This window comes from Neopelma chrysocephalum, unplaced genomic scaffold (genome assembly GCF_003984885.1).
Source record: "Neopelma chrysocephalum unplaced genomic scaffold, ASM398488v2 Primary Assembly neopelma1_63, whole genome shotgun sequence".
Lineage (NCBI taxonomy): Eukaryota > Metazoa > Chordata > Aves > Passeriformes > Pipridae > Neopelma > Neopelma chrysocephalum.
The window spans coordinates 5,423,021-5,441,031 of NW_020897720.1; the positions used below are offsets into that span (position 1 = coordinate 5,423,021).

The 18,011-nt window shown below is 46.0% G+C and overlaps 1 protein-coding gene across 3 annotated transcripts in view; it reads right to left on the bottom strand.

Moving 5' to 3' along the window:
* The window catches only part of HTR4 (5-hydroxytryptamine receptor 4), a 91,153-nt gene that overhangs the window by 14,185 nt on the left and 58,957 nt on the right, over positions 1–18,011 (bottom strand). Inside the window, exon 7 of one of the 3 annotated variants that reach the window (XM_027682862.1) lies at positions 6,855–6,930. The exons of the other annotated variants lie outside the window; for them this stretch is intronic. Within the exon in view, the coding sequence (XP_027538663.1) occupies positions 6,870–6,930 (61 nt within the window). The 3' untranslated portion in view covers positions 6,855–6,869. The remainder of the gene's footprint in view (positions 1–6,854; positions 6,931–18,011) is intronic. 3 annotated transcript variants of the gene reach the window in all.

The window sequence follows — 18,011 nt, forward strand, 5'->3', positions numbered from 1 at the left end:
TACACCACTGAACCCAGCACGCTGTGTCTCTTTGTGTTTGTACCTGTGTGTGTAAAACCCTTATTTGTATATACCTGCTGTTAACATGAGGCTATTTCTGCTATTTTGTGCTTATTTCTAGTCCTTCTGCAGATATGAATATCTTTCAGGGCCACAACAACTGGCAGACCCTCCCTGTCCATTGTTTTATATATTACCTTCAAATCTGAAGTGCAGAAGCAAACAAATAAGTTCAAACTTTTGAAGGTTGTGCCATCCCCTTTCCTCAGTTGCCCCTGGGCCTCTCTATTTTCTGCTTCAGAGGAGACAATATAGTCCATAAATCTCCACCTCAGCCTCTGCTTTGGTAAATAAATGCTGCTCAAATTTATGTTTGTTCCTTCTTGAGGAAAAGAAAAGCAATGATACATGTAGCAAATGGAACAGAAAATTGCTTTTCAGCCATCAAGTTTCAAATGTAACTGACTTAAGTTTTGGCTCTACTGCAACAATCACGGGTCCATCCTCTTACAAAATCAACCCAATTTGTACCTACAATCCTGTGTGTTAGTTGAGGCAACCTAAGATGCACTTTGCCCAATGATTTAGCAAATGGCTTCAAACTGAGGGTAGGTTTAGATTGGATATTAGGAAGAAATTCTTTCCTGTGAGGGTGGTGAGGCCCTGGCACAGGTTGCCCAGAGAAGCTGTGGCTGCCACATCCCTGGAAGTGTTCAATGCCAGGTTGGGTGGGGCCTGGAGCAACCTGGTCTAGTAGAAGGTGTCCTTGCCCATGGCAAGGGCATAGAACTGGCTGAGTTTTAAGGTCCCTTCCAACCCAAACCATCCTATGATTCTATGACTCAAATTAAGAACATACTAACCTAGCTGTTGTCTCAGAGAGGGCTTGTAAGGGAAATCTTGTGTATATTTTGGTGTGATATTGAGCCTCCAGCCATGCAGGTATGAACTCCTCCCTGTTTCACAGACATGCCTGTGTTTGGCCAGGAGAATGGGTGTGTTCCAGGGGCTAAACCCAACCTCTTTAAACAAACTTGCTTGGGGAGGCTGCCATTGCAGTGCTTCTGAAAAACAAAGTATGTGCTTTCATGAATCCAGCACGTCACAGCCACTTTGCCAAGCCAGTTTTGAATTGCTCAGTTTCATCTTCTCCAGCTGTAAATCATGTTGCTTAATTAATCTTAATTAAGTGTTGTGGGCATCTCTCGAGCTCAGTTATCTCTTTATTTAATTACAGTAACATACCATATAATGTTCTCTGTTTGATAGGATGTTTTGCACAATAGTTTAATCCAGAAGCTGAAAGAATTAATTAGTTCTTAGAATATGTCTCCGAACCGGTGGCCAAGTAAATGGAATATTTGTCACAAATGCCTGGACTGGTTAGTCATCAGAATCTGTTACTGATATTGCACACATAGACTCAGAAACACGTTTCCTGGTGCTGGGTTTTCAGACCTCTGTGGCCTCTTCTGAAGTAGAAATCAGACTAATGTTGAGTATCTGGCATTTGTCAGCTGAGGGGCTCAGCCACAGCCCAGCAGAGTTTACAGCTCTGCTGTGGTTCCATAAGCATTTACCCCCTCTGACCTGGCCCCTCTCTGCATCCCCAGCCATGGCCTGTGATCTGAGCCAGCCCTCCAAAGGGACTCACACTCCAGGAAAATGGGCACACCAGCAGGACCACTGCTCCTGGAAAAGCATCTCCATGTTTGTGAGGGCTCCCTGGGAAACAGGGCACTCCCTCCCCTAACACGTGCCTGTGTATCTTCACATGTCCATACTGGTTTCTTTGCCCAACAAAGCCCAGAGCTGCTGCCCTCCTGCTCTTCTCTGCCAAAAAAAGAAGCTGAGATGGCAAAAAATGGGACATTGCAGCAAAACTCTTGCAGCAAGGACAGAGGAGAGCAAAGGCAGGGGCTGCCCCGAGCCTCCTGTGGCCCCCAAGCTCCCAGGGCAGCACAGCCCTGATGCTCCTTGAGCTCTGCTCTGCTTGTCAACTTGACTTGTGGTGACTTGTGTCGTCATGATCTTCTCTCTTTGCTGCAAATGGCTGTTGTTCCTTCAGCAATACAAACAGAGGGCAGCACAGTGAGGTACACAACCCCTGAGATCGACTGTTTAAGATGAACACTTTCCACTCACCCACCCAGACAAACACACTCAGTCAAAGCCACTTCATTTTAAGTACAATACTTGCTAAAGGCAAACATATAGAGCCTGACTGGTTTGCTCTCAAAATTCCCATGAACTTTCTGCTTCTTCTTGGACCAATCAGGGAGGTTTAGATGGATCAGCAATCTCTCCACGTGCAGGACACTTGGGATTTGTGAGTTAGGAGGCTGATGAGAGCATGATGATCCTTGGAGACTCAAACATAAGTACTGTGGGGGAATTGCTCCAGAGAAGCATGCAACTTTCATTCATACTTCAGGAATTGGCTTCATCCCAATGGAGGGAAAATCCAGCTGGCCCAAAGCCCTCACAAGCATAAATGCTGGTTGTCCAGTACATATGGCAGTACCATTCAAAGAGCTATGACAATGATACTGTTTATAGCTCTGGAAATGGCGCTGCCATCTGCACCATGGTGCAGTGGCTCATCCCAGGATGTGGCTCTGCAGGGCCTGTCCCTGCCCTGCGTCTCCAAGTGTCCTGCTAAAACACGGCACAACTCCAGGGTCATTGGCTGGAATAAATGAGGATGGAGGCACGACTTCGGTTGGGAAATCCCTGCCATCCTAAGGAAGAGCACCCTTGGAGGTCCCATGGAAGTTGTCTGGAGGAGAAGCCTTCAGAGGTGCTGGCTCCACAGTTTTCTGCTTCTGGCAGTTGGGGAAGCATCAGCCCAGCACGATGTTCCCTGCAGGGGCCAAGGAAGCTGCTGCAGTGGTGCAAGTGGAATCCAGTGACATGAGCACACACACACACTCATGTGCCGGTTTCCTCTTTTACCCAGGAGAAAAAGGGAGGTCTTCCTCTCTTTCCTGATTTCCATGGCATGTTTACTTTCCTTCCCTTTGGATTCAAGCTGAGCTGTTGCACTGCCCTCCCCTCCAGGGTCAGCTTGGATACACTGCACAGCACTGAAGTTCATTTCTCTTGGAGAAAAGCACATGGCATTCGCAGGGGAGGACGTGCTGCACCTACCGAGCAAAATGCCAGACATTCACTTCCCAGTCAATCCTGGTGGGAGGCTTACAAGGAATGTCTGATCATTCCTATTGCCCTTTCCAGCTGGAAACCTGTTCTAGGCTCAGTATTTCCAGTTGTTCTTTGAGACCGTTCTTCAAAACTGCTTTGGAAAATTGTGCAGCCCCTCATTTCTGTTGCTGAAACATCTTTCCAAGACAACTATTGTATGACTACAGCCATAACTCCCACCAGAGATTATCCTCATCACACTAATGCATCGTTAACATAGGAAGAAAGACAAAAAGGAGCTTTTCCTTCTCCTTGGCAGTGACGTCCTGCAGTCTCCAAGGATGATTGTGGGAAAAGGTTTGAGTTACAAGTTGAAAATACTTTTTCTGATGCCTGGAGTGTTTGAATCAGCTGTGTTCCTATGACAGGCACTGACAGCTTTCCTCTCAGCACTTTTAAGCCTTAAAAAAACCTCAGCATGATCTCAAATAACTTTCCTGCAGCCACACTGAGTATCTCATCAATAACAACTGTGACAAAATCAACTGAGGGACAGAAACAAGGACAAAGAGAGAAGCAGAAGAACAACAGTTTTATCACCCCAATTCTGTCTCTAGATCATGTAAAAGTCTTACCAGACCAGACTAGTTTTTGTAACTTTTTAGCATAGATATAGTGGAAAATCAAGATGTTCCTCCCTGTGATTAGCAGAACAAGGAGAACAGTGTTATGTTCAAGGGTTAGTGGGTCACAGGATTTGGCAGCACCTCAGCTTGGACTGTTCCAGGCAGAGGTAATAATTTTACTGAAAAGTAGAGATAGCAGCACACAGAGATGGAGACTGCAGATCACATCTGCTTCCTCTCTTCAGCTGGGCTTTTTGGAAAAACTGCAACCAAGATGGATTACAATAAAGTGGTGGACATAGGGATATTGTAGGGATAACAATATGTGGGCATATGATGGGAAATGACACTGGAGAAATTGCCAGAGGGATGAAAGCAGACAGAAACACTCACATGAGGACATTTCACAAACACCTGACACAAAGGACTGAAGGAATAACAGGCATGTTAGACACCTCCAGCTGCAATTTAGACCTTTGTGCTCAGAGGGCTCAGTGAAGCCTCTCAGACCCCAGAAGAGCTATGAACCTGCCTCATGCAAAATCCTCAGGAGCCTCCTAACCTGGGTCTGAGTGAGTCTGAGCTGTGCAGCCCCATCCCATCAGCTCACACAGGCTGGCACTGGTGACAGCAGCTTAGTGAGCAGAAACAGATCTAGAATTCTCAGCCATGAACGAGCCCAGGGGCCTTCCAGAAGGTGACAGGACATGGTGAAAGGGTCTGAATATTGCTGAAAACCAGAGCTGCTGTTCACAGCTCCTGAGATGTAGGAACCAAGTCCATCTGGAATGGTGTGAGGTGATACTGGGAAACTGCTCTCCCTGCCCCGGACACTGCAAAGGGCCAGAAGATCTCTCCTTTGAGGAGCTCTGCTTCATGGCTACTCTTGTACATGCAAATGTATCCAAGGTACAATCCAAACAGCTCTGAAACACCCCAGAGTCTCCTAATCCTTCAAGTTTCAGTGGCGGCCAGGAAGCATCAGATGCTTGAAGTTACTGTGGGTTTTCTTCTCTCCTAGTAATGTGCTCTCCAAGAAGTGCTCAGTGTTCCCTTCCTGTTTAGCAGGGATACCCTGGCTGTGCCTGAGGTCCCTACTAGTGTTTGCCTACCTCAAATTAGCAGCTTATGCAACTCCCACTGGCTGCTTTCAAAAAGACATTTTGGTAACCCCTTGTTGCTGAGAAATGTCCTTTATGCCCCATCCCTGGAAGTATTTAAGCCCAGGTTGGATGGAGCTCTGGTCTAGTGGAAGGTGTCCCTGCCCACGGCAGGGGGATGGAATGAGATGAGCTTTAAGCTTCCAGCTCAAACCAGTCTGAGGTTTGCAAAACTGCAAAAGCAGGTTGAGTGCTGATACAGGTAGCAGATTGCAACCTGATCACAGCTCTGACTCCACGTCTGCTCCATCCTACCCAGGGAACCTGGCTATGGAACATTACAGATGGAGGAAACAGAAACTGCGTTCTCCGCTTTGAACTCTGCTGTCTTACAGCAACTGTTGAAATCTGCTGCCTCTCTTCAAAATCTGAGTGTCCTAATGAGGAATAAACAAAAGCACTGAAGGGAAAAAGGAGAGGAAACCCCCTGCCTGTCACAAATCTGTTGGGATAATTGGAGGGTTTGTGGGTATTGTGCAATCTCCCCGGGGTCTGTGGCTTTGTCAGCTGGATGCCAAGGACACAGTTTGGGGCACAGGTGAAGGGATTGGTACATTGAGATGCTGGAGCTGTTGTGAGGGTGTGAAATGGAAGGGCCAGATGCTTTCTGTGTGTCTCCCCATGGAAGATGCAAAAGGCTGGTCATATCAGCCCCTGTGACTTGTCATCCCAGTTTCAAGACAGGGAGACTGTCACTGTGAGCACCAGGATTTTCTCGGTGCTGGAATGAGCACTGCTCCTTTTCCCTGCCCTCTTTCCAGAAACATCTTGAGCAGGAAGCCAATTTCACACATATTCCGTTTTTCTTTTTAATGTTGGGGCTGCATGTCTGCAAGTGCCTGGCCCCTGGAGCATTCCCATGATGCTTGTCCCATGGTGGCAGGAACCCAGCTGGAGCTCTGCACACCACCTGAGGGAAGAGGAAGCCTCAGAGCTGTCATAAAGCTTAACTGACTAAAGACAGGTATTGGAATTTTCCACATCCCTATGCAAACCTCTCATGGCTGTATCTAAACTCTAAGAATAGCAGAGGGTGGTTGAGACAAAACAGAGGGTGGTTGGGCACTGAACAGGCTCCCCAGGGCAGTGGGCACGGCCCCAAGGCTGCCAGAGCTCAAGGAATGTTTGGACAATGCTCTCAGGGACATGGTGGGATTGCTGGGGTGTCCTGTGCAGGACTAAGAGTTGGATTGAATGATCCTTGTAGGTCCCTTCCAACTCAGAATATTCTGTGATTCTGTGAATTACTTAAAGTCCTATATGCTCTATGCATGGATCAGACTTGGTCCAGTCAAGGGCCACAGAGAGCTCTCCTATCCTGAGCACAGTCTGTGACATAAGGAGGAGGTTGTGCTGCTCTAATGTGAAATTAATCCCAGCTTGTTATTGTCATAGAATCACACACTGGTTTGGGTTGGAAGGACCTTATATCTCATTTCGTTCCACCCCCTGCCCCGGGCAGGGACACCTTCCACTATCCCAGGTTGCTCCAAGCCCCATCCAACCTGGCCTTGGACACTTCCAGGGATGGGGCAGCCACAGCTTCTCTGGGCAACCTGTGCCAGGGCCTCACCACCCTCACAGTGAAGACTTTTTTTCTGATATCTAATCTAAACCTACTCTCTCTATCTTGTTTTACTCTGTGTGGTGCCCACTGATGGGACCCTGCAGTGCTGTACCATTGTCCTTGGAGTGAGAACAACCATCCTAGAACAACCATCCCTAAAAAGCAGCATCCCTGCTGTCCACAGCATCCTGCAGCCAGGAGCCCACTTTCCATGTCCTGAGGTGAAACATCCCCATTCAGCTGGGGCTTCTGCCTCTACCCCACAAATCTTCAGCTATACATCAAATGAGGCTTCAAATTACGTTGCAGTAAATAGCGAACAGACACAGAGCTGCAGTAATAAAAGAAAGGACTTACAGAGCATGTTCATGGTTAGACAGGAGCTGGTCTGCTGCAGAAGAGCAGGAGGAGCTTGGAGACAGAGGAACAGCCACTTTTAGTGCAGAAAGGAGGAAAGACAGACACAGTGAGGTAGTTAAGGGGGGGAAGGGAAAAAACACAGAGATGGTTAATTGGAAAATGCTTTCCCCCTAGCCCAACATCAAACACTGAGCAGTTGTATTCCAATAGTGTCAGAGCTCCATCCCCAAAACTCCCACTAAAGAGGAAACCTGATTTCTAGAGGAGTGGTGGTAACTGTGTTAGAACTGTATGAGGCATCAGGTGCAGTCCTTTCATACCCTTTTGGGAATCATTCTGCTTTTCAAGAATATCCTTTTCCTGTCTCACTGATATGGTTTTAGGCAGGAATGCTCTGTTAAGCCTATTTTCCAAAACCTCTTCAGGATTGCTCTAGGAAGGGATTTGGTACCTAGATATTGCCTTCCTCCTGCTAATTTAATGAGTACCAACAAGCCCCTTTAGTCCGATTGAGAATCTTCTTTTGAGGAAGACACCTGTACCTCTTGAAGAAAAGTCCAGGGAGTAGCAACGGGGCCACCTAATTTCCAAATGTGATAACTGATATGTCACTGCTAAGAAATCTGATTTACAGAGGCAATGCAGAGCTGCTGTAGATCCCTGGCTGGTGATCTTTGAGCCTTTTGACAGCTCTAGTGTGCTGGAAATGTTGGTTTGGGTTTTTAAGAACAGAATGGGGAGCAATAGTTGAGCTCCCTGACTTTGTCAGACTGCAGTGCAGGAGTACAGCAGTTCCTATTTAATCTTTAGTAAAGTTGGAACTGTACCTGGCTGCAAGCCAACACCTGGTATGAGCTTTAAAAATATATCACTGTTGGCTGTGAACAAGGTGCTACTGGTCTCTCATCAACCCTCTGAAGTGTAACAGACAATTGCCAGTGCCTCTTAATGCACTGACCAGCCATAACCCCCTTCCTTGTCCTGATTTTTTTCCTGACCAGCCAACAAGAGCCTGATACTGTAAATGAAAAAGAAAATTTTCCGATGTGGAGGCCGTTTTTTCTCTGCTAAAAGCCACTGAATTGGCTGTGGAGACTGCAGAACTGGTGTGACATAGCATCGTGACAGTGACAACATAATTAACAGCTGAAAATTGGCCTGCTTGGGCATGAAAGCTTTGCAAGGCTAATTTAACCACATGGGCTGTCTCTGAGCTCGTGTGATCTGTATCATAGCTGGACAAAAACTTTGGCAACAACAATTGAGAATTTGGATTGGTGAAGAAATTAAGTTTCAGGCATCTAAAAATTCATCTGAGTTAGACATCTTTCCATATGTCATGAGAATATAAATTAGAACTGTCCTTTGATGTGCCTGATATTTCTGAGTGATATTCCATAGACCAGCCTCTGTCCAACCACCTCTTTGCTGCTTCCCAATACATGCATATATGGATTTTGTGGATCATGAGAATCTAATTGCCTCCAAAATTCTCAGCACTGCAGGTGCTGCAGGTCTGCACTGGAAGCCAAGGGGAGAAGCACTGCTGAAAAATCAAAGCCCTTCTGTTGAGTCTGGGGTGCTCTGACAAGTATATGTGTAAAACTCGTGTGTGTGTGTCTGTGTGTGCCCTCTGACTGCAAACAAGATGTGCCCATAAGGTAGGACAGAGGAGCAGGTAACTCCAGGAGAGCCTAGAAGCCTGTGCTGTTCAACCATTAATTATCTGACAATAAGAAGCCCAAGGTGAGCATACACAATTTTACAGCCAAACCTTCCCAGGCAAACCCATGTGAACCCATGCACAGGGGTAGGAGGCTTTTAAGGAAATTAGTTTAGCCTACAGCTTATTTTAAAGGATGTTTATGGGCTTGTTTTAAAATTTATCAAGGACAAAGATTCTTTCAAAAACAGAAAAAGAAATGGTGTGTCACTGAAGTGCATCATTTCCCTGAGTTCTTTGAGATTTATTTTATGAACTACTCTCTTGCATCCTATTTTTATAGAATCACAGAATATCCTGAGCTGGAAGGGATGCAGAAGATCACTGAGTCCAACTCCTGGCCCTGCACAGGACACCCCAACAATCCCACCACATGCCTGAGGGTGATGTCCAAACACTCCTTGAGCTCTGGCAGCCTTGGGGCAGTGCCCACTGCCCTGGGGAGCCTGTTCTATGCCCGACCACCCTCTGGGGAAGAACCTTTTCCTAATATCCAACCTAAACTTCCCCTGACACAGCTCCAGCCATTCCCTGGGGTCCTGTCACTGGTCACACAGAGCAGAGATAGGTGCCTGGTTTTCCTCCTCCCATATGAAGCTGAATGGGCTGTGGCTAATGAGGGAGCTCCAGGGATGCTGAGGTGCTGCAGAAGGTGCATCTCCTTGCTGGGCAGGTGGATGTGACACTCCTGCTGGGATGAAGCCAAGCAAATCTTCCCATACTCTGTGCTAACAGCACCATGCTGCCAATGGTTTGGAATTGAGCTCTTTGAAGATCTCTTGGTAACACTTCTGGAAGTGTCATTCCTAATTGCTTTCTTGCCTATGAAGTAGTTGCTCTGTGCAGTTCTTGTCTCAAATGTTATATCAAAGTGTTATAAAGTGCTTCCACTGTTAATAAATACTAACTACGGTGCTATAAAAACTTGTCAAAAAAGCACCACAGGGCATGAATCTCACTAAACACATGACATGTGCCTTTAATATATCAATGCAAACTGTGACTGTTTCTGTGCACTGCCAGGCAGATGACAGATCACTCAGTGATAAAATTACTCATACATACCATTAACATAAGACATGACCAGCTTCTTGATTTTTCTTTTCTTTGGTACTAGTACTTGAGTTTGCCTGTTTGGCTCCTCTCTGTTTCATGGAGCAACGCTGCAGCCTTCCAAAGTGACAAATTCATATTGTGTTTCCTTCAATTCTTTAATAAAAAAAACCAAAACCATGACACTTAAACAGCTGTCACACGACTTTTCAGAGGTGGATTCACTTCAGCAGAGGAAAAAGTGCTGCCAGGACTCAGACCTTGGAAGACTTGGAGGCTAAAGGACTTGCTATACTTCCTTTTGAGAGAGGTAAGGATTTCAGAGCATTATAATGCTCCTGTGTGGATGTCAGATTATTTGGTGTGTGATGTAATACCAAGGCAAAGCATAAAAAATGGGAGATGGTGGAGTCCCCATCCCTGGAGATGTTCAAGGAGTGACTGGACGTGGCACTCAGTGCTCTGGTCTGGGTGACAAGGTGGGGATCTGTTGCAGGTTGAACTCAGTGGTCTTGGAGGTCTTCTCCAAATTAAATGATTCTATGACAACATAAGCACTTTAGAGATAAGGCTAAATGCTCTTTAGTACCTTGTGCCTCTTCAGTTATTGAAGTGCTGTGCTTTGATGGGCCTGTGGAACAACACAAATCGACAGCCTAATTGACATCCCTTCTGCTAAGCCTGCAAGGATATCTCTGCAAAGTCTGTTCGTGACAGTGACACTCACCAAGTGTCAGACAGAATCCACACACTTCCTTCAGGGACATGACTGACTTTAAAACTACTGGTTCAGTCACTGCCGAAAAAGGTGTAATAAAGCAAAGTGGTTATTTTTACTTCCATGAGTGAAAGCAGCATCAGAGAAAAGGAAGGATGCAGGATGGATTCTTCCCAGCACAGTACTGTTGAAGCAAGGAAAAGTAATATGGTCAAGCTGTATCCTAAGGAGTGCTCTGTTGTGCAAATCTCATTTCTAAGCCTGTGCCTCTGTGTATCTGTATTTTCTGAAATCAAATTTAAAGGCAGTCCTGCAGAAGACCATGGAAGGAGTCCCTGGAGGGTTCCAAAATCTTGCTCCCTGAATTTTAAAACTGCTTTGTTGTGTGCCGGGTGATAGTAAGGCTGAAGTTGTCTGTCATGGCCAGAGAACAGACAGAATAATGCAGAAGTAAGGCCTGGAAATCACCAGCTAATGCAGGAATAGCCTCACTCAGCCAGATGTAATGGGGGATGGAGTATTTGCAAGGCAGAATGTACTACTAAAGGCATCTCTAAAGCAATAGTGCATCTTTACTGTGTCTGTATCAATTCCCAGGTCAGGTCATCTCTTTTTAAGATGCACATATTTACTGAGCAGCAGATGTTTGCAAGGATAACCTTTGCTATGCCAAATAAATAAAACCAAAAACCTCAAAATGGCCAATTTTCTGTTTTGAAATGGGCAGTTTAAAATGAAAAGATGCTTAGAGCTGACCGAGGACTGAAATCCCAGGTGGGTGAGCACTGCAGACACGGTCACAGCAGGGTTAGCAGGTACCTACATTTGCTGAAGCCCGTGACCCAGGCAGGATGGCACCAGCAGCCACACAGCAATTGGAAATAAGGATCCAAAAAGTGGCAAATTGGTAAAAGACAATCAAATCCCAGCAGATGTACTGAAAGCCCTTGACTCTTTCCTGGAAATCCCAAACAGCTGACTAAAATTTCTTGAGAAAAACTGGCTCTTCTCTGACACAGACACCCCAAAAGCCTTAGAAAAAATTTTAACTACTGCAACGGGGAAGCTTTTACACGGTGTGAGTTTACAGAGGAGAAGGTGGTGCCTATAATGCTTAAATAAACTCTCCTACAGCAATCAGAAAAGAAGAGGGTTTTTGAAAAAGGAAAAAGAACAAAGAAGTTAACCTAAAATTAAAATGCACTTAAACAATTAGCTCTGAGTTGGAGATGTCTGCTGCCACAACGAATAATAGAACATGACAATAATTGCTTAGGTTTATATAGCATTTCTGGCCTAAGGCTTGTGGAGCTCTCTGCAAATGCTGATTTGCATTGTCTGAAAACACTCTGACTGATAAAACATATTATCTCTGGAGAGGAGAGAAACAGCCGAACACATTCATCAAAGCTGTGCAAAGGTCAGCTGGAACAGAAGAGAAGTAGGTGGATAGCAAATTGCTATCCATAACATAGTTTATTCAGGTACCAAAATTAGTTTTAAACCCTATTCTGGATCTCTGGAATGAATGGAGAGAGTCCCAAAGGACTTGGAATCAGATTCTCTATGTTGACATGTATTATGAGGGATATGTGTATTTATCTAAATGCCATTGTTTCAGTTGCATTCCATTATTTATGTGGTGTGTTTCCAACAGGTCTGGGCTTTGTCACGTGACAGGGGGAGATGTCAGGCATTCCAGCTGCAGGGAGCATGGCACTATAGCCAGCAGTGCTCTGCTCTGGCCAATGGACTCCTAATTACAGCTGGAAGGCAGACAATCGACTCAGTTCTTTGTCCATCTCATCACACCACTCCCAGCACCAGCTATTGCAGCGTGTCCCGTATTCCCAACACAGGACACATTGAGAAGCTGAGCCAAATACCATTACATGAGAGAGAATTAATTTTTCAGCAGACACTTTCCACTTTAGGTGTATGAACCTGAGTAAATATCTGGCATCATATCATTGATTCAGGAAGTTGGGATTAGATTAGCCAGTCCAATAAAGGTGTTCCATATCGATAAGGACTCGAGTGAAATCAGATTAGAGCTTTTCCCAACAGATAATGTCCTGCTTTTTCATCAAGGCCTCCAAAGCAATGAAAAATACCATTCAGATCACTCTGTGCAGCACAGGAGCTGTTTGCTTTTACTGTCAGGAGACCTGGAAGGATGAAAAAGTACATGTGGAAACCAAACCCATCCTTACTGAATGAGACCCACGGGGCAGATGAATTCCCTGCTTTTGTCACACACTCCCTTTGCTGTTTCCCTGCACTACCTTTTGCAGGGACGAGGAGAGGAAACTTTGAGGAGAGCAGCAGATGCTGGAGCAGAGGGAAGCAGAAGGGCAGTAGGTGCCGAGGCATCACAGCAAGGGAGGTGTTTCTGAAGCCCTTGAGAGCACAGTGCAAGCTCTCCAGAGCTGCCTGTGGGGACCTTGTTCCTGTTCCAGGCCAGCACAGAGCTGGGGACATGCTGTTCTTTATGCAAAGCAGAGGGAAATAAGAAACAGTCGTGCATGTCAGAGACCGAAGAGGTTTAATTGGAAAAGACAACAATTAATGTAAGTTACTTAAAGTTTCCATTTGAATCAGAAAGACAGTGAAGTGAAGTGAAACCCAACAATAATTGCACAGAGAAGGAATGTTGGCCTGCAGCAGGACTAGTCATCCCATCCTTGTGGTTTCTTCTCTCTGCTTTTTCTAACAGAATCCTTCCCTCTAGCATTATCCTCTGACAGCACGGGAGGGGCTACCAGGATCACCTCTAACTTCTGTAAACCAGATTGCTCTCCATTTTTTGTGAGCAGTAATACAAAGACTGAGCAGGACACAGGATGGCGTGGGCAGGCAGCTACTGGGGCAGTTGGACTGAGCCCAGCTTCCCTGGACAGCCCATGGAGCACAGAATCCCCACTGCTTCCTGCAGGAAGGGCTTTCATGGAAACCTCCAGAATTATACCACAAACAGGGAAGTACCAAACCAGGGGTCAGCCATTCCACAGGGAGAGAGAAACCACAGCAACCAACAGCAAAAGTAAATCTCAGACCAGAAAAAAAACCCTTGCTTTGTTACCAAAGGACAAATCGTGCAATAAAAAGTAGACAAAAATGAGTTGATATTTCAGTTCTTCCGAGTTCAAGGTGCCCTTCAGTGCCTTGGCTTCCCTACCAGAAACAAACTGATGCAGAAGAGAAGTTCTGATCTTGAATCTTGTATTAGGCCAAATAACAAAAAGGGGTTTAGCTTAACTCTAATCTTTTTTTCCAATATACAGACATATTGAAAGAGATTATCTTACTAAAATTGAAGGAAACTCTGGCATTTTAAAACCCTAATCCCCTCTTTCCTTTGTAGCAGATAAGATAAATATCTTGATTTCACTCAGTACAATTACAAGAAGCTTTTCTCTTATCAGAAGTTCTTGGTTTCCTCTGATGAGGCACCTTTTGAGCAGGTTACAAGGCTTCAGCAGTGTCCTGGTTATTGGCAGACAGGTTTTGGGTGAAGAAAGGTACCAGGCTCCTGTGACACAGGGTGCAGCACAGACACACAGCCCAGCGAGGTGCCAGCAGTGCCTCACCATCCCAGGGAGCCGAAGGGATACTGAGCAGGGCAGGAGAGCCAAGGTTACCCTGTGCCCTTTCTCCACTCTTCAACCTTTTTTTCAGAAGAATTTTGAAGTGTCAAAAGAAAAAAAAAATCTTTAAACTGTTTCAGCTCCTAAATATAGCACAGATCCCTAGGAAAGAAGAAGCAGGGAAGGGGCAGGAGGAAGAACCTTACCCCAAACCTCACAGATGACACATGAGAGACAAATAATTAGTGTCTCGACTTCTACCCTGGGGATAACCCCACCTCAACAACGAGCCTCCTGCACTTACAAATACAAAGAAAGGCTTCAGCAATACCTTCAGCAAACACCCACAATAAAAAAAAAAACCCAGTCCTCCCACACACAGGCTGGAGGTGCAGCGTGTGGGAACGGTCGTGGTTCATTCTGTGAGCACAGACAGGCTCTGCCTTCCAGAGCCACAACAGGGGCAGAGCAGGGGCTGCATCTCAGGCAGCAAGAACAGCTTAGCAGCTCCCCACTGCCATGTCTTGCCATCAGCTCCCACCCCCTCACAGCTTCGCTGCCTTCAATTCATAGTGGAAATCCTGCTTGTTATTTTCCAGACTCTGCTGGAGCCTCCCTTCTTTATAAGTCCTAAGAGGAGTGGCTGAGGGAGTTGCAGAGGCTCAGCCTGGAGAAAAGGAGGCTCAGGGGGGACATTCTCAGTCTCTCCAACCCCCTGACAGAAGGAGGAAGCCAGGTGGGGGTCGAGTTCTGCTCCCAGGGAACAAGGGACAAGACAAGAGGAAATGGCCTCAATCTGCACCAGGGGAGGTTCAGGTTGGACATCAGGAGGAATTTGTTCACTGAAAATTGTTGTCAGGCATTGGAAGGGGCTGCCCAGGGAGGTGGTGGAGTCACCATCCCTGAAGGTGTTCGAGGAATGACTGGACGTGGAAGGTGGGCACAGGAAATCAGGAAAGGGAAGGGACCCTTCCTGCAGCTTCCCACCCACCCAGCTGTGGCTGCTCGGCTCTCTGCACATCCCCATGTGCGCTGCCAGGCTGGAAGTATGTCCTGACCATTGCAAATGCTTTTGACCAGGGTGGATTCAGCCTCTTTGGGACCACATCAGCTACCTGGAGGAGTTTCCTGTGCCACCAACTGCCACAGGGTGCCCTGTGCAGTCACATACTTGTAGAAGTCGGGAGACACAGCAACACACACAGCTTTCTTTGGATGAGGGAGAGGGGAAAGGAAGAAGACAGCTGTGCAGAAGGGGATCATGTATCATCTTTTAGTTTGTAGGTTGGTTGATGCTGCACAGAACAACACACAGCCAAGCCCTTTGCCACACGAGCAACTCTATTTTACAGTGTTAACTTGAGCTGTTGTGGAACATCTACATTGCTGGACCCAAGGGCTCCTCTGCTCGTGGATCCTGCACAGCAGGTTGTGTAATGTCCCCCTGCACTCCCTGACTCAGCCCATATCTCCTGTCTGAGCTATCATGTACCTACTGATATTTATAGCTCTCTGTGCCCTGCTCACAATCCCTCACAACTTCCAGTCACGGTGTTTGTGAATATTAGAAGGCTGTGACTGTGGAGGAGGCTGATGCCAAGTTGTAAAATCATGCCAGGGAAGTTGGAACATAAGTTTGATTGTAAATATTGGCAACACTTCACAAAAAAATTACAAGAAAGCTCCATCAAGAAAGGACAAACCCCTTTTTTTAGTTGTTCTTGAGTCTAATTATCTCCTATATTTTATAGAATCCTCTTTCAGGTTTGCAGCTAATGAAATTTAAGTGAAAACCAAATTATCTCTTGACTAAGGTTAACAATATTAGCATTTACAGACAGCAATCAGATCTCCTCCCATCCTGCATTTGCCAGGTGAAACCAGACAGCTGTGCTGGGCCTGTGGTCCTGAGCTGCTTCTCCTGGCACAAGGAACTGATACCTGAACTGAAAACATATCTTGAGCAGCCTCTGGTTGCACTGCCTAGAGGGCTCAGCCCTGGGGCTGTGACAAAATGAGTGAAATAACACTGAAGTTCCCATTTTTAAATGCACATAATTTGCTGTGTTTCTCAAGGTTTTGCTCAGAAACTTTCTAAAAAGAACTTAGTGGGCATGTGCTTTATCAGCACCTTCACAAAGGGGGGCCAGTTCTTGCCTATCAGTCCCATTAATAAGGCAACTGCTGGAGAAGGGACATCACAGACCCTAAACCTTGGCAGCCCAGACCTGCTCCGAGTCCCACAAGCAGAGCAAGTCCAAAATGCCTCCAAAAATGGCCTGTGCAAATCCAGTGTGAACCACCAAGGGCTGAGGCAATGAAGGGAAGAGCAGACCAAGTCCAAATGATCTGTCTTGGGGCTAATGAACTTGTAGTAAATAAGACATTAACATATATCAAAGCTCTGATCCATCTTGCAGGATCATTAAAATTCCCAGGCAGTTCCAGCCAGGCAGAAAGTTTAGCCCTAATGGAATGGCTTTGTACTAAAGATCTTTATAGCTTAGGGCAGTAGCATCCTGTCAATTAAATTCTTTTCTAAATGATACCTTAGTGATAAGAAAAAAAAAATCATACAACATCTACAGTTTGTGTAAAGGGGAAAAACCCACTGGAAGCACATTTATCTTGCAATTATAGCTAAAGTAAAGAAACAAATTAAATTGAAGATGTGCATCCTTTGTGTTTAAAAATTGAGTCACAATGAAGATTCACTTCCAATTTCAAATTTGGTCAAACCAAGCTCAAATAACATGTTTGTTATTGATGGATTTTGTTCCCTTGCTGGGCATGTTTGTGAGTTTTGTGCACCCAGGTGCCCACCTGCTGCTTCTCTATTTCTCCTTAAGAGCAAAATGAAACAAAAAAACCTTTCAGAAACTCTGGAAGAACCAATAAATATTGGATTTTACCCTTTCAACTAATTTGGAGGAGTTTCCAGGCAGCCTGGCAGAATGAATGAGGAACGTGAATAATTGGCATGCACCTTCGCCAAAAAACATCTGTGCTGGGAGAGCTTGGGGCTTGTCAAACACCATGGGATGGCTCTGCCTCAGGAGAGACAGAAGAGAGGCGGGAGAGCAGAGGACAGGCTGGTTTGGAGGCTCACCTGGGCTGGACTGGACTGCATTGGACTGGGCTGGGCTGGGCTGGGCTGGGCTGGAGGGAAAAGCCCCATCACTGGCACCACCCAAGGCTGTGGAGGAGGAAGAGGAGGACAAGTGGTTATTCTGCCTCGGGAAGCTCTGTGATCTGTGTCTTAGGGCCTAAAGAAGGACCAGAGAGAACAGGAACAGGAGGAGATATTTTACCTGAAAACCCAGATCCTTGAAATAGATTTGCTGGGTCCATCAGAAAGCAGCTCTGAGTAAAGAACCTGTGTGTTTTCTGAGTTAAGCCACAACTGGAGCCCAAGAAATCCCACCATGGCAGGTGGGAAGGGATCACTGCTCCATCCCCAGGACCACCCCTGTGCACAGCTGTTAGGGAAGGGTGGCTGAGAGCCACAAATCACAAACCATTCTATGATTCTGTAATCAGTTATCCTTTTGCTCCACAGCAGCTCTGACCTTCTCTTCCCTACAACCAGCATGGATTTATTTTTATTCCAACAGATCTGTGGAGTTACAAAATTTCTAAAAACCAGAGACCCGAGTTGCTGAGGTGCCTGTTCCAACGGAGCAGGGAAACACCAGGGCTCACTGAAGTTTGGGAGATTTACTGGCACAATGACTCATGTTCCCTATAGCGACCAATAACCCTGCACAGCAGTGCTCCAGCTGCACACCAGGATTTACTGCACACTTCTCCCAGGGTCTTTGCCCCTCCAGAGTGTTGACACGGGTGTGGGCTGACGGGGTTATTTATCTGATTTTGTATTTATGAAGACAATGAACTTCCAGCCTCAAGGTGCATGTTTCTTTTTTTCCCAGCTTTGTTAGTTTGGGCTTTTTTAAGAGAAAAATCAAGATGTGTTTTACTTTGGAGAAATAAAACAGACATTTTGAGAAGACCTCTCTGTGATGGAAAATGAGTGGTAAATAAACCTCTCACTAGAGCTTTCCCTGAAGAGA